At 44.9% G+C, this 23,824-nt stretch overlaps 2 protein-coding genes and 1 pseudogene across 9 annotated transcripts in view; 1 reads left to right on the forward strand and 2 right to left on the reverse strand.

The window, feature by feature from the left end:
• The window catches only part of TRAFD1 (TRAF-type zinc finger domain containing 1), a 35,299-nt gene extending 20,923 nt beyond the window's left edge, over positions 1 to 14,376 (forward strand). For 2 of the 4 annotated variants that reach the window (XM_053590252.1, XM_053590251.1), the window contains exons 6-12: positions 1,600 to 1,806; positions 7,692 to 7,768; positions 9,203 to 9,433; positions 11,006 to 11,126; positions 12,187 to 12,520; positions 13,258 to 13,330; positions 13,531 to 14,376. In XM_053590252.1, coding sequence (XP_053446227.1) covers positions 1,600 to 1,806; positions 7,692 to 7,768; positions 9,203 to 9,433; positions 11,006 to 11,126; positions 12,187 to 12,520; positions 13,258 to 13,330; positions 13,531 to 13,584 — 1,097 coding nt within the window. In that variant the 3' untranslated portion in view covers positions 13,585 to 14,376. The remainder of the gene's footprint in view (positions 1 to 1,599; positions 1,807 to 7,691; positions 7,769 to 9,202; positions 9,434 to 11,005; positions 11,127 to 12,186; positions 12,521 to 13,257; positions 13,331 to 13,530) is intronic. The other 2 variants (XM_053590253.1, XM_053590254.1) reach the window with 2 other exon arrangements.
• Positions 305 to 431, reverse strand: LOC128585020 (uncharacterized; annotated as a pseudogene).
• A 5,466-nt stretch (positions 14,377 to 19,842) lies between the features above and the next one.
• HECTD4 (HECT domain E3 ubiquitin protein ligase 4) overlaps positions 19,843 to 23,824 on the reverse strand; it is a 213,402-nt gene continuing 209,420 nt past the window's right edge. For all 5 annotated transcript variants that reach the window (XM_053588942.1, XM_053588943.1, XM_053588941.1 and 2 more), the window contains exons 74-76: positions 23,424 to 23,619; positions 23,022 to 23,244; positions 19,843 to 22,196 (exon numbers count right to left, since the gene is read on the reverse strand). In XM_053588942.1, coding sequence (XP_053444917.1) covers positions 22,060 to 22,196; positions 23,022 to 23,244; positions 23,424 to 23,619 — 556 coding nt within the window. In that variant the 3' untranslated portion in view covers positions 19,843 to 22,059. The remainder of the gene's footprint in view (positions 22,197 to 23,021; positions 23,245 to 23,423; positions 23,620 to 23,824) is intronic.

Raw genomic sequence — 23,824 nt, forward strand, 5'->3', positions numbered from 1 at the left:
AAACTGCAACAAAAAAATAGTCGGGCGTTGTGGTGGGTGCTTGTAGTCCCAGCTACTAGGGAGGCTGAGGCAAGAGAATCGCCTAAGCCCAAGGATTTGGAGGTTGTTGTGAGCTGTGATGCTACAGCACTCTACCGAGGGTTAATAAGTGAGACTGTGTCTCAAAAAAAAAAACCAAAAAGAAAAAACCCAAAAGAAATCCCAGGGCAAAGGACAACAGGGTTTTAGGGCTAGATAGATCTTAATTATAGAAGTCTGATTGTAGCTGGGTAACATTGCAAAGATTAGCTAATTTGCCTATACAACAGAATAATAGGACCTTTTTACTACTGGATGATAGGACTTTTTTATTCCCCTTGGTAGTGCTCTACAGGTTTAGAGAAACTTTTCTAGTAATGAACTATAGAAATGATCCTTGAAAGTATAGTCTTTTTACATTATATTGCTTTTGACAATGATGATAGCTATAGATTGCTATCACTGTACAGGCTGAGTACCCCTTGTCTGGAATGGTTGGGGTAAGAAGTGTTTCAGATTTCATATTTTGTTGGATTTTGGAATATTTGCATTGTACTTACTAGTTGAGCATCTCAAATCTAAAAGTCTGAAATACTCCTATGAATGTCATGTTAGTGCTCAGAAAGTTGTGGGTTTGGAGTATTTCAAATTTGGAATTTGATACACTTACTCTACCTTATGTGCCATAGACATTTGCAAAGTGCTTTACGTGCCAATAACTCATTTAACTGTCACAAGTTATGTGACACTAGGTAAATGGTGGAGCTGAGATTTGAATTCAGTAATCTGACCTCATGCAGTTTCGTTCTGTTTTGTTTTGAGACAGAATCTCAGTCTGTTGCTTTGGGTAGAGTGCTGTGGTGTCACACCTCACGTAACTTCAAACTCTTGGGCTCAAGCGATCCTCTTGCCTCAGCCTCTTGAGTAGCTGGGACTGTAGATGTTGCCACAACTCCCAGGTTGTTTTTTAATTTATTATTTAATTTAATTTAATTTTTTATTTTTTGAGACTGTTACCCTGAGTTGAATGCCATGGCATCAGGCTACCTCACAGTAACCTCAGAGTCTTCAGCTCAAGTGATCCTCTAGCCTCAGCTTCCCAAATAGCTGGGACTACAGGCTCCTGCTACAATGCCCAACTAATTTTTTCTATTTTTAATAGAGATGGGGTCTCGCTCTGGCTCAAGCTTGTCTGAGGAACTCCTCAGCTCAAGCAATCCACCTGTCTTGGCTTCCCAGAGTGCTAGGATTATAGGCGTGAGCCACCATACCCAGACTATCATGCAATTTAAATTATTCTGCTAAAATGCAGAAAATGTAAAATGTTAACCACAGTGCCTATCTAATAGTTATAGTTCGGTAATATTGCTTATTAATTACAAATAGAAAATAATGGAAACTTTTCTCATGGCAGACTTAATGTTCAGAGACCTATGAGAACTAGATGGCCAAAAGTACTGGCAGAGATGGGGCCATTTTTTTCCTGCCTAGATGCATGTAAACCTTAACTGTTTACTAGGCATGGACTTGAGGGTAGCAACGTCTCTAATAATGAGTGCTGGTGTTTTGTTTTGTTTTCAGTTGAAGAACAAGAAAGGCAGGAAAGGAATAGAAGCCAACAGCCCCCCAAAGAGAGTGGTGAAGATAGTGCAAATTTGGACTTCATGTTGGCCCTGAGTCTGCAAAAGGAAGGTCAGGCCTCCACCATGGCAGAGCAGGACTTCTGGAGGTCTGTATGTGAGGCAGACCAATCTCATGGTGGTCCCAGTTCTCTGAGTGACATAAAGGGTAGGCTTTCTTATTTGACACTAGTCTCTGTATCTATAGTTTCTGTAAGTCATATGCAATTCATAAAAAATTGAAAGATTTTAACAAGAAAATTTGCTTTATTCTTTTTTGTTGCTTTTCTCATCTTATTTTGTAATATTGTCATAACCCACATACATACCCATTATCTGTATTTAACATGTAATTCCCTACATTCACCTTTATATGTATTTTTTTCCGTAGAACCACTCGAGATTAAGTTTAAAGACAACATTTTATTCCTGAATGCTTTAGCATGTCTCTTTTAAGAAGAAGGTTATTCTGGGTGATGCCTGTGGCTTAGTGAGTGGGGTGCTGGCCCCATATACCAAGGGTGGTGGGTTCAAACCCAAACCTGGCCAAACTGCAACAATAAAAATAAATAAATAAATAAACTTTAAAAAACCCCAAAAGAACCTGCTCGGGAGGCTGAGGCAAGAGAATCACGTAAGCCCAAGAGCTGGAGGTTGCTGTGAGCCGTGCGCCATAGCACTCTACCGAGGGCAGTAAAGTATGACTCTGTCTCTACAAAAAAAAAAAAAAAAAAAAGAACAAGGGTATTCTTTTGTTTTTAAGAGAGACATGGTAACATTAAAATACAAATGTTATCTTTAGGAAATATAAGTTCTCTACTTGTACCTTAATACCCTTTAGAACTCTTAATTTTGTTTTCAGAGTCTGGGATTATGCATTGTCTTTACTTATTTTTGCTTTAGTTGAATTCCCATGCCCCCCTACCATATTATTTTCTTATATTTTAGAAGACTGGCTTTTTTTTTTTTTCTTTTGCAGTTTTTGGCCAGGGCTGGGTTTGAACTTGCCACCTCTGGTATATGGGGCCGGCGCCCCACTCCCTTGAGCCACAGGCACTGCCCTGGAAACTGGCATTTTTAAAGAATAAAGGCCAGTTATTTTGCAGAATCTTTCTTCCTCAATTTAGATTTGTCTGATTTCTTTTTCTTTCCTTTTCTTTCTTTCTTTTTTTTTTTTTTGAGACAGTCTGTGTCACCCTTGGTAGAGTGCTGTGGCATCACAGCTCACAGCAACCTCAAACTCTTGGGCTTAAGTGATTCTCTTGCCTCAGCCTCCCTAGTAGTTGGGACTATAGGCGCCTGCCATAACACCCGGCTATTTTTTGGTTGCAATTGTTGTTTAGCAGGGCCGGGCCCGAACCCTCCAGCCTCGGTGTATGTGGTTTTCTCCCTACTCACTGAGCTATGGGCACCGAGCCTGATCTCTCATATTTGGATTGAGGATACAGTTTTGTCAGGAATGCTACATTGGTGATGATGTGTCCTCAAGGTATCAGTTGATCTCATTCATGAAGGTGAGGTCTTTCAGGTATGTCCGTTATATAGGTGGCTTTTCTTCCTTTATAGTAGCTAGCTATAGAATGTTATTTAAGATTGTTAGGGAACAGGATATTGATATAATCTTTTTTTTTTTGAGACACAGTGTTGCTGAGTAGACTGCTCTGGCATCATAGCTCACAGCAACCTCAAACTCTTGGGCTCCCAAGTAGCTGAGAATACAGGTGCCTGCCACAATGTCCAGCTACTTTTAGAGGCAGGGGCTTGCTCTTGTTCAGGCTAGTCTCCAACCTGTGAGCTTAGGCAATCCACCTGCCTTGGCCTTCCAGAGTGCTAGGATTACAGGTGTGAGCCACCATGCCTGGCCGTTACAATCTTTTTTTTTTTTTTTGAGACAAAGTCTTTCTTTGTCGCCCATTGTAGCGTGCCGTGGTGTCGTGGCCTCAAACCTTGGGCTCAAGTAATTCTCTTGCCTCAGCCTCCCAAGTAACAGACTATAGGGGCCCGCCACAACAACTGGCTATTTTTTAGAGATGGGGGTCTTTCTTTTGCTCAGGTGGATTTTGAACTTCTGAGTTTAGGCAATCCACCCACCCTAGCATCCCAGAGTGCTAGGATTGTAGGCGTGAGCCACCGCACCTGGCCTGAACAGTCTTTTTTTGAGTCAAAGTCTGACTCTGTTGCCCCAACTAGAGTGCTGTGGTGTCAGCCTGACTTCATAGCAACCTCAAACTCCTGGGCTCAAGTGATTCTCCTGCCTCAGCCTCCAGATTATCTAAGACTACAGGTGCCCTTTACAATTTTTCTAGTCTTAGTCTTGCTCAGGCTGGTCTCAAATCCTGAGCTCAAGCAATCCTTCCATCTTGGCTTCCCAGAGTGCTAGGATGTTTTCTTTTCTTTTTTTTTTTACAGAGAGTCTTTACTCTATTGCCCTGGGGTTGTGTGTCATAGCTTACAGCAACCTCAAACTCGTGGGTTCAGGGGATCCTCTTATCTCAGCCTTCTGAGTAGCTGAGGCTATGGACATCTGCCACAAAGTCTGGCTAGTTTTTCTACTTTTAGTAAAGATGGTGTCTTGCTTTGCTGTGGCTGGTTTCTAACTCCTGAGCTTAGCTAATCTACCCACCTTGGCCTCCCAGAGGATAACAGGCGTGAGCCATCTTGCCTGGCCTCTGGGCTGATTTTAAGATTTTTTTTTGTCTTTCCTCTTCTGTATTCCTTTTTTTTTTTTTTTTTTTTGAGACAGAGTCTCATTTTGTCACCCTCAGTAGAGTGCTGTGGCATCAAAGCTCACAGCAACCTCAAACTCTTGGGCTTACGCAATTCTCTTGCCTCAGCCTCACAAGTAGCTGGGACTACAGGCACCCACCACAACACATGGCGATGTCATTGTTGCTTAGCAGGCAACGATGCAGGCTTGAACCTGCCACCTTCACTGTATGTGACTGGTGCCATAACCACTGTGCTATGGGCACCGAGCCCTCTTCTGTGTATTCCTAATGACTTCTCTGGTATTTCAGCGAATTTCTTGGTATTAGGCTGGTCACGTGGCTCACACCTGTAATCCTAGCACTCTGGGAGGCTGAGGTGGATGGATAGCCTGAGCTCACAGGTATGAGATCCTGTCTCTAAAAAACAGTCAGGCGTTGTGGTAGGCGCCTGTAGTCCCAGCTACTTGGGAGGCTGAGACGAGAATTGCTTGAGTCCAAGGGTTTGAGGTTGCTGTGAGCTATGATTTTATGGCACTCAACCCCAGGGCAACTGAGTGGGACTCGGTCTCCAAAAAAAAAAAAAATTTTTTTTTTCTTGGTATTTGCTGGCATTTCTAATTAGAAATTTAGTATTTTTCTTCCAGTTGGAAAATTCTCATTCATTTCTATTTTTTGTTGCCTTTGACTCTTTATAGTCTTTGTTTGAATTCCACTTAGAGGTGTTAGACTTTAGCCATATCTCTTAACTTACATTTTCCAATTCTTTATCCTCTGTGCTGCATTCTGGATAATGTATTTTCTAGTTTTCTAATTTTTCTCTTTATTTAAAATTTCATAATATTAAGGAGGTATAATGTTTTTGTTAAATGTTTTATAATATTTAAAGACTTAGTATGATTGTCATCCACATTTTGGTTTTTTTTTTTCTTTTTCTTCTTTTTTTTGGAGATAGAGTCTTGCTGTGTTGCCCCAGCTGGACAGCAGTGGCATCGTCATAGCTCACTGCAACCTCAAATTCCTGAGCTCAAGTGATCCACTTATTTAAACCTCCTGAGTAGCTGAGACTTTGGGATCACACCACCATGCATGGCTAATTTTTTCTATTTTTAGTAGAAACAGGGTCTTGTTCATGCTGGTCTCAAACTCTTTCTTTCTTTTTTTTTTTTCCAGTTTATGGCCAGGGCTGGGTTTGAACCCGCCACCTCCAGCATATAGGGCCGGTGTCCTACTCCGTTGAGCCATAGGCACTGCCCTGGTCTCAAACTCCTAATCTCAAGTGATCTGCCAGCCTCAGCCTCCCAGAGTTTAGGATTACACATACAAATCACTTGCGTGGCCCACCCAAATTTTCTTTTTTTCTCATTTGTGATTTAATCTGTCCATTGAGGTTTTCACTCCAGTGATTACATTTAGTGTTTTATTTGATGTTTTTTTTTTTGAGATAGAGTTTCACTTTGCCTCCCTCAATAGAGTGCTGTGGAGTCAGAACTCACAGCAACCTCAAACTCCTGGGCTCAAGCAGTATTCTTGCCTCAGCCTCCCAAGTAGTTGGGAGTATAGACACCTGCTACAACCCCTGTCTATTTTTAGAGATGGGGTCTTGCTGTGGTTCAGGATGGTCTAGAACTCCTGAGCTCAGGCAATCTACCTGCTTCCACCTCCCAGAGTGCTAGGGTTACTGGTGTGAGCCACTGCACCTGGCCTTTATTTGAGTTTTTTAAAATCCTTTTCCTCAGTATGCCTCATAATTGTTTAAATAATCAGGGTGGTGCCTGTGGCTCAGTGAGTAGGGCACCAGCCCCATATTCCGAGGGTGGAGGGTTCAAACCCAGTCCCAGTCAAACTGCAACAAAAAAATTGCCGGGTGTTGTGGCGGGTGCCTGTAATCCCAGCTACTTGGGAGGAGGCTGAGGCAAGAGAATTACCTAAGCCCAAGAGCTGGAGGTTGCTGTGAGCTGTGACACTATAGCACACTACCTAGGGCGATAAAGTGAGACTCTGCCTTTAAAAAAAAAAAATTTGTAAATAATTCCTGAGGAGTGAAATAATGCTTGGAAAACACTTAGGTTAGTGCCTAGGTTATTGCATACTTAAATTTCTTCCTTAGAGTAGGGGTACATTGCTCTTTTGTTCCTTAGTCATATTACAGTTTCTTTAACATGCTAATATCTGAAGTATTTTTTTTGGTATGTTGTTTTCTGCTGACTCCCATTCCTGGAGGTTTGTTGCCCTGTGTGTGTGTGTGTGTGTGTGTGTGTGTGCACATGCACATGTATGTTAACATTAAGTTTTCTGATACGTTCTTCTGAGAGGATTTATATATGCTTCTAATGGGCACCTACAGAGACTACCAATAGGGGTAACTTCAAATTTTTTACTTGGACTTCTAAAAATCATAAATGTGAATTTACGTGAAAATATGAATGTAAAAATATGATTTCTCCCTTAAACCTGTGTAATGGCCAAGCTGTATTTATTGTTGCTTAAGAGCTTTTCTCTCCCAGACAGAGGTAAAACCTACACAGATAAATTTCCCCACCTCTTTCCATTGTTCACCCTCCCATTTGTTCAGCAGTCTTGGGTGTTTTTTTGGGGGGGGGGAATCTTGGGCTTAAAATCTATTTATTCACTTAAGTTACTTTCAGTCAACATTTTGGGGATATTTTGTATTGAGAGGAATATTCAAGATGTTGTTTGCCAGTAATAGATGAGCCTTTATTTCTTCATCTATAAAATGAGTATTATGTAGGATCACCTTCATAAGTTTTCCTGAGGAGTGAAATAATGCTTGGAAAACACTTAGGTTAGTGCCTAGGTTATTGCATACTTAAATTTCTTCCTTAGAGTAGGGGCACATTGCTCTTTTACTCCTACTCAGGAAATTGGTATCAAGTAAACCTCTTGTTCCATAATGGAAGATTTGCCTAGGGTTTGTCTCTTGGATGGTTTCCCTCTGGGAATTTGTAGCCCCAGTTATTGCTAGATCTAAAAAATGTCAAAGGTAGTCAAACTTTTATATAAAAACCTATGAGGGGATAAAAAGTTGAAATCAAGGCTGGGCATGGTGGCTCATGCCTGTAATCCTAGTACTCTTGGAGGCCAAGGCAGGAGGATTGCTTGAGCTCACGAGTTCAAGACTAGCCTGAGCAAAAGCAAGACCCTGTCTCTACTAAAAATAGAAAAACTGAGGCAAAGGATTGCTTGAGCCTGAGTTTGAGGTTGCTGTGAGCTAAGACACTGGCACTCACTCATAGCAACAGCTTGAGACTCTGTCTCAAAAAAAATAAAGTTGAAATTAAGTTTGATTTTTGTTAATTTGAGTCTATGTGTATGGCCTGATACCTAGGTGCAGCTGACGAGACCATGTTGCCTTGTGAATTTTGTGAGGAGCTCTATCCAGAGGAATTGCTGATTGACCATCAGGTGTGTTGTGAATTACTCGAGGGTTTTAGGTAGGAACATGTGCAGGCACATGAAGTCTTGAACACACCATTTTAGTACAATGCTTGTAGTAGGAGTAGCAACTGTGTTTTTCACCATGGTGTGACTGACACACAGGTATGAAATCTCAGCCTTCTACCCTGTTAGAAAAAGTGATGCTCATTCCTGCAGAACTAATCCTGTCAGCAGACCATACGGCGATGGCTAGAGTCCGTCTCTGCCAACTGTCGTATGATCTGGTCTCATCTCATGCCACATTTTGATTTATTGGAACTGTGTTTATGTCCTTGCAGTTCCCTAGAAGGGTCAAAGGTTTTTTCTGCACATGACTTCTTCTCCCTGGAATGTACATGCCCTGCCCCTGCATCCTTAACACACCCAAGAACTCAGACCTCCTGTGTGTAGCCTGGGTTCAGATATGACTTTTCGGAAAGCATCCTGAGGGACACTCTGAAGACAAGGTTAAGAGTCCCACTTGTGTGGTCTCCTCATATTACCCTGTGGTCTTCTGATCCTCTGTTGGTCTGTACCACTAAGCTAAGTTCCATGAGGCCAGGTATTAGGTTTTTCTAGTTTCTAAATCTCTCAATACCTGGTTATGAAAGGTGTCAGGTATTTTTTGAATGATTTTTTATATTCTATATGTATGTTGTATGATCAGCAGCATCATAGCTCATAGCAACCTCAAACTCTTGGGTTTGGGTGATCCTTTTGTTTCAGCCTCCCAAGTACCTGGGACTACAGGCATGTACCACAGTGCCTGGCTAGTTCATTTCTACTTTTTAGTAGAGACAGGACCTTGCTCTTGCTCAGGTTGGTCTTGAACTTCTGAGTTCAAGCAGTCCACCCACCTTGGCCTCCCAGAGTGCTAGGATTACAGGCGTGAGCCATCATACCTGGCCTATTTTTTGAGTGATTCAGAGTCATTGAGGCATTTAGGAATGGTTAGAGACTAGCCTTATGTGTTTTAGGATTACCTGGTGAAGGGACCCACTTTTACTCTCAACACTGTGTTTGATTTGGCATTATCTGGCATTATCCCAGCTACTAAGTAGACCTGTCCCTTAGGTGGTGGAACATACCTTCCCTCCATAAATGGAATAATACAGTATTTGTAGACATCTAGTTTTTGGTTTGGGAACACCATAATAAAATCTATTAATAAGAGTAAGAAAGAATATTTGGGCCTCTTTTATTATATGGCTGCGGGTATCCATGAACACGGTAAAAAATTAGCATAGAAGCACTTAAAAGTAAAGTGAGTGTTCTATGTGGATTCCTCTGACTCTTTTAAGCCCCTCTTCCCAATATCAAGCATTAACATTTTGTGACTTCTTGAAAATGTTTTAGGATTTAGGAGTATAGTTTTTCCTTAACCTCTGATTTTTTTCTTTAACCTATGTTTTTGAATGACAGACAAGCTGTAACCCTTCACGTGCCTTACCTTCATTCCATACTGGCAGCTCTTCACCCAGAAGGGTGGAGGAACCTGATGTCATCTTCCAGAACTTTCTGCAGCAGGCTGCAAGTAACCAGTTAGCCTCTTTGATGGGCCTTAACAATTCTCCCTCTGTGGAGGACACCATCATTATCCCATGTGAATTCTGTGGGGTACAGCTTGAAGAGGAAGTTCTGTTTCATCATCAGGTAAGAATCCCTGGAGGACCTGTCCACCATGCTGATTCTCTAAGTGAGGCTAAGGTTTCCAGAGATAAGACTACTTCTTTAGCTATTAAGTTGCATTTTAACCTAAATCAGGAGTCCCTACACTTGGCTTCCGGTCAGGCCTTGTGCTTATCAGCTATCTGAGGGACATAATACTTTAGGCCTTCAGACTTTGTCTTCTGGCAGCTTAACTGTCATGTAACTAGCTGAGGACCAAAGAGCTAGCACTGTATTTGAATAGGCATGGAAGGGTTTAGATAAGAGTTTCCCTCAGGGCAGTCCCCATAGCTCAGTGGGTAGGGTGCTGGCCACATACACTGGGTGGGTTTAAACCCAGCCTGGATCAGCTAAAATAATAATGGCAGCTGAACAACCACAACAAAATAGCCGGATGTTGTGTAGGGCACTTGTAGTCCCAGCTACTTGGGAGGCTGAGGCAAGAGAATTACTTGAGCCCAAGAGTTAGAGGTTGCTGTGAGCTGTAATGCCACAGCACCACCCAGGGTGACAGCTTGACACTGTTATCTCAAAAAAAAAAAAAAAAAGTTTCCCTTAGATCTGGGCATGGTGGCTCACTCCTATAATCCTAGCGCTCTGAGAGGCTCAGGTGGGTGGATCCCTTGAGCTTAGGAGTTCAAGATCAGTCTGAGCAAGAGCAAGACCCCATCTCTAAAAATAGCAGGGGTTGTCACGGGCGCCTGTAGTCCCACTTTCTTGGGTGGCTGAGGCTAGAGAATTGCTTGAACCCAAGAGTTTGAGGTTGCTGTCAACTATGATGCCATGGCACTCTACTGAGGGTGACAAAGTGAGACTTTTTTTTTTTTTTTTTTTTGAGACAAAGAGTTTCCCTCAGGTCATTGATGCATTCTGCTCTTCAAGTGGGTTCTTTCTGATGTGGTGGCATTTGAGATTTACATTCCTGGAGACTTGGGGGGTGGGGTGTCTAGTTTTGGCTTTGCTCTATGGTTGAATTTGGGTAGGTTCTAGCCCCCTCACTGGGGACATCTATAAATGAGTGAGTTGGACTAGACAATTTCAAATCCTATGTTAGCTTTTGCAATATAGGATTTTAATCTGTTAGCAGAAAATACATTTTCTCCTCTTATGTGTTATGGGCATCATTTTTATAGTTCATGACATACAGCTGTTGCTAGAACATAATACATTTCATTTCTTGAATAAGACTTCCACTTTTGGACCAAATAATAGATAAGTAACTGCTGTTGTCTTGTAGAGGAAACTGAAATAAGCAACCACACACTCTGATTGAAGTATAGAAATGCTTTCTTTTCTGGGCGGCCAAGATCAGCCCTTCTTTCATTCCTGCACTGATCAGAAAGTACTTCTGTCAGTGCCCCTGGTACCAGTGGACATGACTGCTGTTCCAGATGTGTGCTGCTTCTTAGTTCCCAGGACCTTCCTCTCAGTGTTGTCAAAGTTCCCATCCTGGTGAGGTGTGCTCACCCACCCTGCTCTTTTTCCCTTTCCTCCCACAGCTCCCTGTTTCAGGAATGACTTAGTTCAGAGGTATTTACTCTGATTTTTCTTGTTTAGGACCAGTGTGACCAACGCCCAGCCACAGCAAACAACCACGTGACAGAGGGGATTCCTAGACAGGATTCTCAGCCTGGAGAGACCTCACCAGAGCTGCCCAGGAGGCGTGTCAGACACCAGGGTATTAGCCAGAGCTGAGCCAAGGCCACAGCTCCATTGCTGGCTTGAGCCTGCTTACCACTTCTCATCCCCTGCTCTAACATGGGAGTTGCCTAAATCTTGAGTTACTAAGCACTCTAGGGTCTCATGGGGGACTCCTACAGCCAGCTGTGGTCCCTCATTAACCCAGTGGCTTTGTGGATATTCAGGAGACACTTAGTAATCATTGCTTAGAATAAGGTGTGGGTCTTCCTTTTGTGCACTTACTGGATTATTTATAGGTAATTTGCAGACTTCACTGTAGCTGCCCTAGGACTCTACTTCTATTTGAAATATACTTAGGGTACTCAAACATTATTACTTAAGAGCCTCATGACTAGGCAAGGAAACTGTTTTCAAATCCTCTCTACTACAAAGCCAATTAGAAGTTACTTTTCAACCTGGGCGCCTATAGCTCAATGGTTAGGGCGCTGGCCACATGCTCCAGGGCTGGTGGGTTCGAACCTGGCCTGGACCTGCTAAACAAAACAGAACAGAACAAAAAAAAAACAGCTGGGCACCATTGAGCTAGCGGGTGTCTGTAGTCCCAGCTACTCGGGAGGCTGAAGCAAGAGAATTGCTTGAGCCCAAGAGTTTGAGGTTGCTGTGACCTGTAGTTCCAGCTACTGAAGATGCTGAAGTGGGAGGATCCCTTGAGCCCAGAAGTTTGGGGCTAGCCTGGGCAATATGGAAAAAGAAAGAAAAAAACTATTTTCAATATGTGCTTGCACACTGTTGTTGAATAGCTAGGAAGCTGTATTTTAGGACTCTGATAATAAGTGTGGAGAGTAGACAAAAGTGTTTCTAACCCTGTCCTAGAGACGTGGGTTCCAGCAGTCTTTAGGGGTGAGCAGTTATATTCTATCTAGAGCAGCGGTTCTCAACCTATATGTCGTAACCCACAGGAACTGTATTAAAGGGTTGAGGCATTAGGAAGGTTGAGAACCACTGATCTAGAGTTTTTTTGATCCTGCCCTAAATCCAGCATTATAGCAAAAGCAAAGAAGTTTTCCTTAAAGCTGTTAACTATCTTGTCTTCTCAGGAGACCTGTCTTCTGGTTACATGGATGATATCAAGCAGGAAACAGCTAATGGGCCCACCTACCCTCTGCCCCCCAGCAGACCCATCAACAGTATGAAAGCTACCTATAACCGACTGTCAAAATCAACTTCGGGCCCCAGACCTGGGTGCCCACCCAGTCCTCCTTGTGTACTGAAGCTCAACAACCCAGACAGCCAGGACATCCAGGGGCAGAATCGAAACAGTCAGAATGGGGCTGCTGGGCATGTTCCAGTGATTCAATCGGTTCGAAACCTCTACCCAGAAAACCTTGTGCCCTCTTTCCCACATGGGCCTGCAGGAAGATATGGAGCTAGGTAAGAATCAATAGCCTGGGAATGGAGCTAGAAAGAATTTGGGCAAAAGGCCTGGAGTAAGGCTAAGGTCCATGGGAAGGGGAGGAATGTGGCTTTTTCCTATATTTTTACCAGATTTCAAAATATATTTTGGGGTTGTTTTTTTTTTTTTTTCCTTGAGACAGAGTCTCAAACTGTTGCCCTGGGTAAAGTGCCGTGGCATCGTATCTCATAGAAACTTCCAACTCAGGCTTAAGTGATCCTTTTGCCTCAGTTTCCCCCTCCCTTTTTTGTTGCAGTTTGGCTGGGGCCGGGTTCGAACCCGCACATGAGGCCAGCGCCCTACCCACTGAGCCATAGGTGCTGCCTAGTTTTTGTTTTGTTTTTTTTTGGCCAGGGCTGGGTTTGAACCCACCACCTCTGGCATATGGGACCGGCACCCTACCCCTTTGAGCCACAGGCGCCACCCAGGTGCTGTCTAGTTTTTCTGTTTTTATTAGAGACAGGGTCTTGCTTTTGCTCAGGTTGGTCTTGAACTTGTAAGCTCAAGCAGTCCACCTGCCTTGGCCTCCCAGAGTGCAAGGATTACAGGTGTGAGCCACCTTGCCTGGCCACCAAAATTCTTTTGCTATGTGAGGGGTTTGTGTGATAGCAGAGAGCTGCTTTTGCTGTGATACCAGCTATTTCTGTTTCCTCTGAGTTTCCTGACTTTTGTTCAGGGGCTTATCAGGAGCTACTTTCTGATTTTTTTCTTTCAGTGGTAGGAGTGAAAGTGGCAGGAACTCCCGAGTCACCCCCACAGCTGCCAGCTACCGCAGCAGAACTCCAAAGGTAACCTGGGATCCAGGGGAGTCTCAGCCATGGGTGGGGCAGATATAGCTCTTAAAGTCATAAGTTGCTGGGGCTAGGGTGGTTGTGGCTGAAGGACTGTTCGTTTGGCTTTTGATGTGGAATTTGGACATTTTCAGGGCTCCATGGGAGTAGTATTGTGCTTTTACTTACTATTTCCTTGTTTGTGTTTTGTTAAATAGGCAAAGCCCCCCAAGCAGCAGGGAGCTGGGGATGCAGAAGAGGAAGAGGAGTGATGTTATCTTCAGAGACCCTTCACATGGTTTCTACCTTTTATGCACAGCTACAGTGCAGGCCCTGCCTCTGTAGCTCTTTGGGCAGGGGAGATTTTTCTGGATTTTAACTTTTTTTGTAAGTTATGGCCATTTTGTGTCTTTTGAGATTGTGCTGTGGGAGTTTGAGGGTTTGAGGGAGGGTTAGCAGGGAGGCTGTTGAGAAATGTTTCACCCTTAGTAGCTGCCTTTGAACAGCAGCGAAATACAAGTTACAGCCTCATGGCCACCAGGGCTCCATCCTTTGACATACTGTCACCACTGCTTCTTGGTGCTATGTGGTCCTGGTGGGGGGGGGCGGGGGTTCTAGAAACCTGGTACCCCTAGTGAAGTGATTCTATGCCCTGTGGGGCCTAAATTTGGGGATTTGGGGTACCTTCTCCAGGGTACTGCCCCACTCACTCTAGGCTGGGCCTCAGTTGTGTGTGGAAGAGCTCTGGGAAAGTACTCAGGCCAACAGTGTTAGGAATGAAGTTTTTGGAAATGAGTTGAGCTGGAGTGGATTAGGGGCTGTTTTAACCTGCTTCCTCTGCATTTGGCATCACTGCCTTCTGTTCTTGGTGGGGAGCATGGGTCCTTTGTGCTTGCTGCCCTTTACTGGGTACCGAGGAAAGCTGAGGGCTGGGCTGGGCTCTGCCCCAGTTCCATGCTTGCTCTGAAAACCAAATATCAGAGCCCCTTCCCCTTCTTTTTATTTTACTATTATAATAATTATTATTAAACTTCCTTGTAATGGAAATAAAGTTTGTACTTGGAGTTCAGCTCAAGTCTTTTGGATCCTTTTCCTGTACACTTTAGAGAAAGCAGGAAGGCCAGAGAGGTTGGCCTTGGGGTGTGGGTGTGACTGGGCTTTTCTGAGATTTATGTAGCCCTTGCAGCTCCAGCATGAGCTTAGAATGTGCCAGACATTCAAGGTGTAGTGTCTTCTCTTAAATTGGACTCTTTTTCTTTTTTTTTTTTTTTTCCATTTTTGAGACAGTCTTATATACTGGGTAGAGTGCTGTGATATCATAGCTCACAGCAACTTAAAACTTCTGAGCTCAAGAGATCTCTTGTTCAGCTTCCCAAGTAGGTGGGACCATAGGCACCTGCCATAATGCCCGGCTGATTTTCTTTTCTTTCTTTCTTTTTTTTTTTTTTTATTTATTATTAAATCATAGCTGTGTACATTAATGCAATCATGGGGCACCATACACTGGTTTTATATACCATTTGACATATTTTCATCATACTGGTTAACATAGCCTTCCTGTCATTTTCTTAGTTATTGTGTTAAGACATTTATATTCTACATTTAGTAAGTTTCACATGTACCTTTGTAAGATGCACCGTAGGTGTGATCCCACCAATCACACTCCCTCCGCTCCCCTCCCCTCCCCTCCTCTCTCCTCCCCTCTCCTCTGGCTGATTTTCTTGTTCAGGCTAGTCTCCCAACTCCTGAGCTCAAGTAATCCACCCATCTCGGCCTCCCAGAATGCTAGCATTACAGGCGTGAGCCACTGCACCTGGCCTTAAATTGGACTCTTGAGGAAACTGATAGGCTTGCTGTAGCCCTGGAGATGATTGGGATGTGGGGTTACCTCTGATTCAATATATAAAAGCAGATTTTTCTTTTCTTTCTTTCTTTTTTTTTTTTTTTTTTTGGAGACAGAGTCTCATTTTGTCACCCTCATTAGAGTGCTGTGACATCACAGCTCACAGCAACTTCCAGCTCTTGGGCTTTGGCAATTCTTTTGCCTCGGCCTCACAAATAGATGGGACTACAGGTGCCTGCCACAACGCCCTGTTATTTTTTTGTTGCAGTTTGGCTGGGGCCAGGTTCCAACCTGCCACCCTGGGTTTATGGGGCCAGTGCCCTACTCACTGAGCCACAGGCACTGCGTGAGAAAAGCAGATTTTTTTTTTTTGAGACAGAGCCTCAAGCTGTTGCCCTGGGTAGAGTGCTATGGCATCACAGCTCACAGCAACCTCCAACTCCTGGGCTCAAGGGATTTTCTTGCCTCTGCCTCTCAAGTAGCTGGGACTACAGGTGCCCACCACAACATCCGGCTATTTTTTGGTTGCAGCTATCATTATTGTTTGGCGGGCCTGGGCTGAATTCAAACCCGCCAGCTCAAGTGTATGTGGCTGGTCCCTTAGCCGCTTGAGCCACAGGCATTGAGCTGAGAAAAGCAGATTTTTCAAAAGCCTCAGTCCTGGGTGGAGTAGTTGAGCTTTAGCAAGATTATCTGCTACCGTAGCGCTTTAGATCATTTTGAGGTCATTTGTTCTTCCCAAAATGTAGTAGGGGTGGGAAAAGTGGGAAGATTTACCCCGTTTTGTAGGTAGAACCCTAGCCATAGGAGAAGTGGGAGTTTACATAAGGCTGTGCAGCTAATTCTTGGAGTTTGAGACCAGCCTGAGCGAGAGTGAGACCTGATCTCTAATAAAAATAGAAAAAAAACCAGTCAGGCATTGTGGTGGGTGTCTGTAGTCCCAGCTACTTGAGAGGCTGAAGCAGGAGCATCACTTAAGCCTAAGAATTTGAGGTTGCTGTGAGCTATGACACTCTCTCTACCCAGGGCATAGAGCACGACTTTCAAAAAAAAAAAAAAAACCCCAAACCACCGTATTTTTGATTAATTTGAAACCCTTTCTTTTATCCTCTCACAGCCGTTTTTTCTTTTCTTTTTTTTTTTTCTTCATTTTTTGAGGCAGGTCTTAGTCTTTTCCTGGCTGGTCATGATAGTTCACTGTAACCTCAAACTCTGGGGCTCAAGCGATCTTCCTGCCTCAACTTTCCAAGTAGCTGGGCTATGTCCAGTTAATTTTTAAATTTTTTGTAGAAATGGAGTCTTTCTATATTGCCCAGGCTGGTTCTAAACTGACCAAAAGTGAACCTTTTGCCTCAGCCTCCCAAAATGCTAGGATTCTAGGTGTGGGCCACCGGGCCCAGCTCACAGCCTTTTTTTCTTACTTAGTGGATGCAATACTTGTATGTTGGTGGCATGTTTAATTTTTGGGTATCTTCTCTGTATATTGCCCATTTCCTGGGAGTTATTTTTGCTTTAGTGTTTTATGTTGTAGCTGTTCCCTCTGATTCTTAACTATCTAAGAGCAGGGCACTAAAAGCAGCTTTTCTTCACTGTAGGTTACTTGGCTAGTGTTTTCACTGGAGATCCCTAGATTTTAGTACCTGTATGTCTTTTCTCTGAATTTGGGATGTGGATTGTGAACATGGAGAGTGGCTGGGAAAGGGTTTCTTTCGGATGTTCAGTGGATGGATTTGTCCCCATTTTTGGTTTGGTCCTCCTCTCAAGTGCCTGGGGGCTGGAATTGTGAGCTTCTGAGATTGTTTCTCCAGGACGTAGCTTCTAGTCGTACAATTCTTTTTTTTTTTTGTAGAGACAGAGTCTCACTGTATGGCCCTCGGTAGAGTGCCGTGGCCTCACACAGCTCACAGCAACCTCCAACTCCTGGGCTTAAGCGATTCTCTTGCCTCAGCCTCCCGAGTAGCTGGGACTACAGGTGCCCGCCACAACGCCCGGCTATCACCCTCTGTATATGGGGCCGGCGCCTTACCGACTGAGCCACAGGTGCCGCCCTAGTCGTACAATTCTAAGCAATTCTTACATGAACTTCCGAATCTTGTGGTACACTGGAACATTAGGCCTCCAGTTCCTTTTCTTTACAGTGTCTTCATTTTTTAAATGTAATTTAAAGGGGGTGGGATACACATAATCTTGTTCCCTGTGATGATATTCTCTGGCTAAATCATTTATTATTATTCCATCATCTGCCCTTTCAGAAATTGTACATTGAGGCTTGGTGCCTGTGGCTCAAGCGGCTAAGGCGCCAGCCACATACACCTGAGCTGGCGGGTTCGAATCCAGCCCAGGCCCGCCAAACAACAATGACGGCTGCAACCAAAAAATAGCTGGGCGTTGTGGCGGGCGCCTGTAGTCCCAGCTACTTGGGAGGCTGAGGCAAGAGAATTGCTTGAGCCCAGGAGTTGGAGGTTGCTGTGAGCTGTGATGCCATGGCACTCTACTCAGGGGGACAGCTTGAGGCTCTGTCTCAAAAAAACAAACAAAAAAACCCCAGAAATTGTACATTGAAATGATAGATTTCTGTTTGTTTCATAAAGACAGAATGTGTGCTTTTATTATATTTCTTGAATTTTTTGTTTTGGCATACTTTAACGAAACCATCTATACAGTACATCATTCCTACAGAAAAGTGCATGGAAGCATACAGCTCAGTATGAACATGTTTGTCACCATCACCCACACCAAGAAACAGAATGTTACTAAGACATTGCCACATTCCTTATACTCCCTTTTAGTCCCTCTCCTTGGGCCAAAAGTAAACATGGTCTTGATATTTTGTCACCATTAGTTGTTAATATCCATGGTCAACATAATTTAGATGAACTCATTATTCATTACTCTTAGGTGCAGCTTCTTTAGCTGATTATTACGGTTCTGGCTCATCCATGTTGTTGCAGTGGTTCATTTTCTTCCTGTACAGTAGTCAGCTGTATGTCAATAATTTATCCATTCTTCTGTTGATGGACCTTCAACTTGTTTCCAGTTTTGGCAGTGACTTAGTAGTAATATGAACATTCTCATATCCTTCTTTTGGAGAATATGTGTATATTTTCTGATGGACTTAGACCTAGCAGTGGAATTTCTGGGCTATGGAGTATGTGTAATAGGTAGTGCCAGGTGGTTTTGCAAAATAGTTGTAGGTTAGATTTTGCACAGTCTATAAAAATTTTGATCATTCCAAGTCCTCCCCAGCCATGGTATTATCTTTGTGATTTTTTTGGTGGTGTAGTATATTTCATAATATTTCCCTGCTGACTAATGAGGATTATTGATTATTATTACTTTTTTTTTTTTAAATGAAGAGACAGGGTCTTACTCTGTTGCTTAGGCTGGAGCACAGTGGCACAATCATAGCTCGCTGTAACCTTGAACTCTTGGGCTCAAGCAGTCCACATGCCTCAGTCTCCCGAGTAGCTGAGACTATGACTCATCACCATGCCCAGCTAATTGTAAATTTTTTGGGGAGATTAGGTCTTGCTATGTTGCCCAGGCCGGTCTTGAACTCCTGGCCTTAAGTGATTCTCCTGCATTCATCTCTCCAGATGCTGAGATTACAAGTGTCAGCCACTGTGCTTAGCCTTCAGTGGTATATACTTTTTTTTTTTTTGTAGAGACAGAGTCTCACTGTACCGCCCTCGGGTAGAGTGCCGTGGCGTCACACGGCTCACAGCAACCTCTAACTCTTGGGCTTACGCGATTCTCTTGCCTCAGCCTCCCGAGCAGCTGGGACTACAGGCGCCTGCCACAACGCCCGGCTATTTTTTTGTTGTTGCAGTTTGGCCGGGGCTGGGTTTGAACCCGCCACCCTCGGCATATGGGGCCGGCGCCCTGCTCACTGAGCCACAGGCGCCGCCCCAGTGGTATATTTTTTAAAAGTACTTATTTTTCAAGAGGCCTATGAAGGTAGTCTCAGCACAGTGGAGAGCACAGGGAAATCCTTGCTGTGCTAAGCCAGGCAAAGAGCTTAGGCATCCCATCACTCAGCTTCTCGAGTCTAAACAGAGGTCTTCTCTTTGCTGTGAGTGGTTGCCTGTTCCTCATCCAAGAGGGTCTTTGCTCTTCCTATAATAAAGACATACCTGGGACACTTCTGCTACAGTTAGCATTTATTAAGTACAAGAAAGGTGGAGTTGAGCAAATGAGAACGAAGTGGGTCTGGATGAGATTTTCCATGGAACAGTAGGAGGGGATGAGCAAACCCAGAGAACTCATTTGGATTCTCTGGAGTATAGAGAAGAGAGGCTCCCTGGGAAAGGGAGGCAGCTGAGCAAGAAGAGGGCTGAGCACTAATCATGGACAGTGGGATGAGCCAGGTCCTTACCTCTTTCCTGAATTTCCCTTCTGCACACAGTAGGTCTAAATCCACTGCCAGCTCCCAAAGGAAGATATTTGGTTTAAGAATGGCCCAGACCCTCCCAATATAACAATCCACATGAGAATCCCCACACCAGGCACAAGAGCCAGGACAAAGAGTGGGCCAGACATGCAGGGTTAGGTTTGACTTTGACTTTGGATTTCCATCTCTTTGATCATAATTTCTATATGAAAAGCACAGACACAAGGAGTTGGGTAGGGGGAATGGGTAGTTAGTACGCATAATGGAATAAGACTCATATCAAGGGCAGAGACCACAGTAATTATAAACACTTTAATTTCTGGCCACTTGGCGGCACTTAAGTATCAGAGCCGTCCAAGCATGTCAGCCTTTGACCTTGCTCAGCAAGAGTAGATGATCACACAACTCTTAAGGTAAATCAAAATTAGATGAAGGTTATTTATTGGTGTGACTTTTTTCCTGTAGTGAGCTTCCTTTACACAACATGGTGTAAATAGCATCAGATTGAATGAAAAGTTTGTTAAATGCAACCATAAATAATTATAATAAATATATATCAAGTAACTTTACAGCACACATTTTTTAGGGCCAAGATTTGGATTGGTCTGGACTTCAATGTGCTCTCTGGGAAAAGCAGCCATGTTAGCAGCAAATACCTTACAACTGTCACCTAATCACAACTGTCATCTAATCAAGTGATGGGCCAACACTTCTTGGGGAGGTAGCTGACAAGTCCTTTCAAGGGATGAGGATTGGAAGGAACCAAGAATTTAAAGAAAGATACAGGGAGGAAAAACCACTTCTAATAAATCCAGAAGCTCTTTCACTATGCAGAAATTAAATTAGAGGATCCTTGTCAGGAATAAATCCTAGATGTGACCTCCCCCCCACCCCCCACATATACCAAGTCAAGGGGGCTGTGGCTTCTGGGAGGCAGTGGGCTGACCATCTTCCTTTCAAAGCAAGGGAACTGCTTTCAGTTTCAATACCTCCAGAAGTGACTCTTTGCATCGAATGTAGCTGATGCAGCCATCACGATTTATCCTAGGTTTGTCTTATCCTTAGGTCAGGGAATCTTTTCCATAATGGTCCTTGATGCATTTCATAATAATAGGAGGTGGGTAGTAATGTCTCTAAAACTCACACATCTTTCCAATAGGCCAGGGCACATCCTTTTTCTTGGACCAGCATCCACACTCCAAAGCCTAGACCGCACTCACTCAGAACTTCCAATATTCACAATATTATACAATAAATACAGTGATGCAATTCTGTGAGACCTGGCAAGGCCCAAAATGACAGTGTCGAACAAGGTGGCATGTGCTGCTCATGAACAAAGTACCATTGGACAAAGACCTATTTGGGGCACAAATGCACTGGGGCAGAGGGTGAGCCCAGAGGCAGCTCAGCCCTGGCATGTACACTTACATGAGGCAGCGAGGGGGTGCTGGGCAGGCCTGACCAGAGAGGCAGAAGGACCCCCTGGAGTCTGCATCTGGACTTGAAGATCTGAGTCACTAAAATAGACCCCAAATTGAGCAGAGCACCTCAGATAGGTCTTTTAAAAATGGGTGCGTGGCCCTTTCCTCTCCTTTGGGTCAATGCAGTGAGGATGGGCCATTTTTGAGCACAAAGTGGGGTAGGCTCAAATCATGTGCTTTCCTGTTCAATCAGTCTTGGAAAAGGCTCATCACTGTCCCCGACCCTGGGTGTTTTCTCAACTACTACAGTTGGGATGCACCCAGCCTGGCTCTAGGAACTAAGGTCAGGAATGAACTCTTTAGTCTTAAGTTCTCTAGGAGTCTTCTGGGGACAACTGTCAGGGGCCCAAAAGAGAGATAGCAGATAGGCATGTGTAGGTGGGAGGGGACAGGAAAGCCAGTGTGGGCTTTTCCTCAGAAAAACCAAGACCTTGAGCAAGTCCTAAAGCAGGAAGATTGACGTATAAAGCTCCCTGTGTGTGTCTTGTGTGTTGGGGAACCTGGCCCGACCACCTCCTCCAGACGGAAGGAGGCCTACAGGGGCTGCCTCTGGGAGAAACTCCAGCTTCAGGCGGTAGGGTGGGTGATGGGAGGTGGAGGGGTGTAAGGGCCAGCCACAGGCGTGTCTGGAGATGCTATGCAGAAAGAACAAGGCACTCTGGCCAAGTTCATCTCAGCCCCAGTCTTCTGCTTGGTAGTTCTGTGATGAGGAACCAACTAGGGCCTTATGGCATCTGATTCTGATGGCCACGAGGGACAATGTCCAGGAAGATCAAATTAGACACAAACTGGGAACTAAACTATCCTACATATAGACCACAAACAGGCAGCAAAAGAACCAACCCATCACAAAACATACAAATACAAAAGGTTAAGTTTTCCAGGAGGTCCTGGAACATGGACGAAAGTTTGGAAAAGCAAAATGTTGCCAACTCCTCACGCAGTGCTCCAGAGGGACGTGCCCGCAGTGGCAGGCTTCCCAAGCCCGCAGAACGGTGCCTCGGTGACAGCTTGACCCTGGGGCTCCCTGTCATCAGCCACTTAGGGGGTCTTCACGGTAGTGAATGGCACAACGAAGTTTCTCCAGCATGATTTCCAGAGAAGAGTACTGGGGAAGCTTGATCATGAACATGCAGGTCTCCACTCGGATGTAGCGTGAGTCTGGGGAACCTACAGAGAAACATGGAGCCAAAGTCAGAGGCCGAGTCCTGTGGCTGTGTTAGGATCTCAAGGAAGCCTGCCCAGCTTCTCTGGCATGGCCTCTTTGGGGAACTCCAAGCCAATCCTGGGACCTAGCAGGAGGGGAAAGCAGGCCTAGGAACCAGAGCAGGGTAGGAGAGGATCCTATAGGAGAAAAAGGCACGTGTAAGACTACGGGACGGCATGGGTACCAAACTGCTGAGCTGTGTGGGAAGCTGCTGCAGGTAGGGCGGCTTGGTCAGCAAAGTGTTTAGTTTCTATTTTTTAATTATTTTTCTGCATTTGAAACTTGGGAGATTTGTGGCTGGGCACAGTGGCTCATGCCTATAATCTTAGCACTCTGGGAGGCTGAGGCAGGTGGATTGCTTGAGCTCAGGAGTTGGAGATCAGCCTGAGCAAAATAAGACCCGTCTCTACTAAAAATAGAAAAACTAGCTGTGCATTGTGGCAGGTGCCTGTAGTTCCAGCTGCTTGGAAGGCTGAGGCAAGAGGATCTCTAGAGCCTAAGAGTTTGAAGTCACTGTAAGCTATGATGCCATAGGAAAGAAAAGGGGGGCGGGGATTTTAAAAGTTACGGATTTTTTAGCTTCTTTTAAAACATTAGAAGATACGTAACACCTAACCCGTAATGCCTCTGTTCCCCGCCCCATACTTATTTCTATTTGGGTTTTGGTGTGTGTGGCTCATTGATTGCTGATTCTCTGTCTGTCATGCAGGGCCTGGTAGCCCCAACTCCAAACTGAAAGAAAGGCCTGTGTGCCACCACTTGGGAACATGGCCCTAGGAGGGCAGTACCTGCTGTGCCATCTGGGGGGGCAATCTTCATGGGGTATGGGGGCACGTGGGCTGTGTCGGGGCCGCCATCTTTGCAGGGGCAGGTGAATGGGATGCGTTCCTGGTTGCAAGCAAACTTGATAAACTTGCACAGCTCCTCCTGAGAGAACATCTCCAGGGCCCCCCAGAAGAATTCGATGTGCTGGTCTGTCTCCATCAGCCCCACCTGGTACATGGTGTGGGCCTGGAAAGAGAGGGCCCAGTTGTGAGGATGCCCGGCCTCTGTTACCCCAGGGCCTCCCAGCCCCCAGCAGGGTGCAGTAGACAGCAAGCTGGCCATGGGCCAGAGTGCCCAGGCAGGTCAGGGCTGCTGCCTGCATAGATGACAAGAGTGACCGGGGTGGCAGGTCTGGTGCCACCTACCTTCAGGAACTCGAGATTGATGTATGGGAGGCCGCAGGTACGCAGCTCCATCTCCAGCGGGCTGAGTGTGGTGAGCAGCTGCAAGGGGATGATGGAGCCCAGGCCGGCCCTCACGGCTGTCACACACTCTATGTTCTGTAGCTCCCGCAGCCGCAGGCTCCGGATGGCTGCTGCGTAGATGTCCTTGTTCTCCCACCTGGCCATGTGAGGGAGGATGCTGAAGTTGCTCCTCCTCAATCTGGGGACCATACCCAGTCGGCCAGAGGTCCTGGACCCTTTCTCAGGAGTCCTCAGGCCCAGTTGCCTAGGTTGTCCCCATCCTGGCAGACTGGTTCATTCTTTTCCTGCCTCAGTGTTACCTGCCTGAGCTGCTGTTTCTTTAATGACTCCTTCAGCTGAAG

This window comes from Nycticebus coucang, chromosome 4, assembly GCF_027406575.1.
Source record: "Nycticebus coucang isolate mNycCou1 chromosome 4, mNycCou1.pri, whole genome shotgun sequence".
Lineage (NCBI taxonomy): Eukaryota > Metazoa > Chordata > Mammalia > Primates > Lorisidae > Nycticebus > Nycticebus coucang.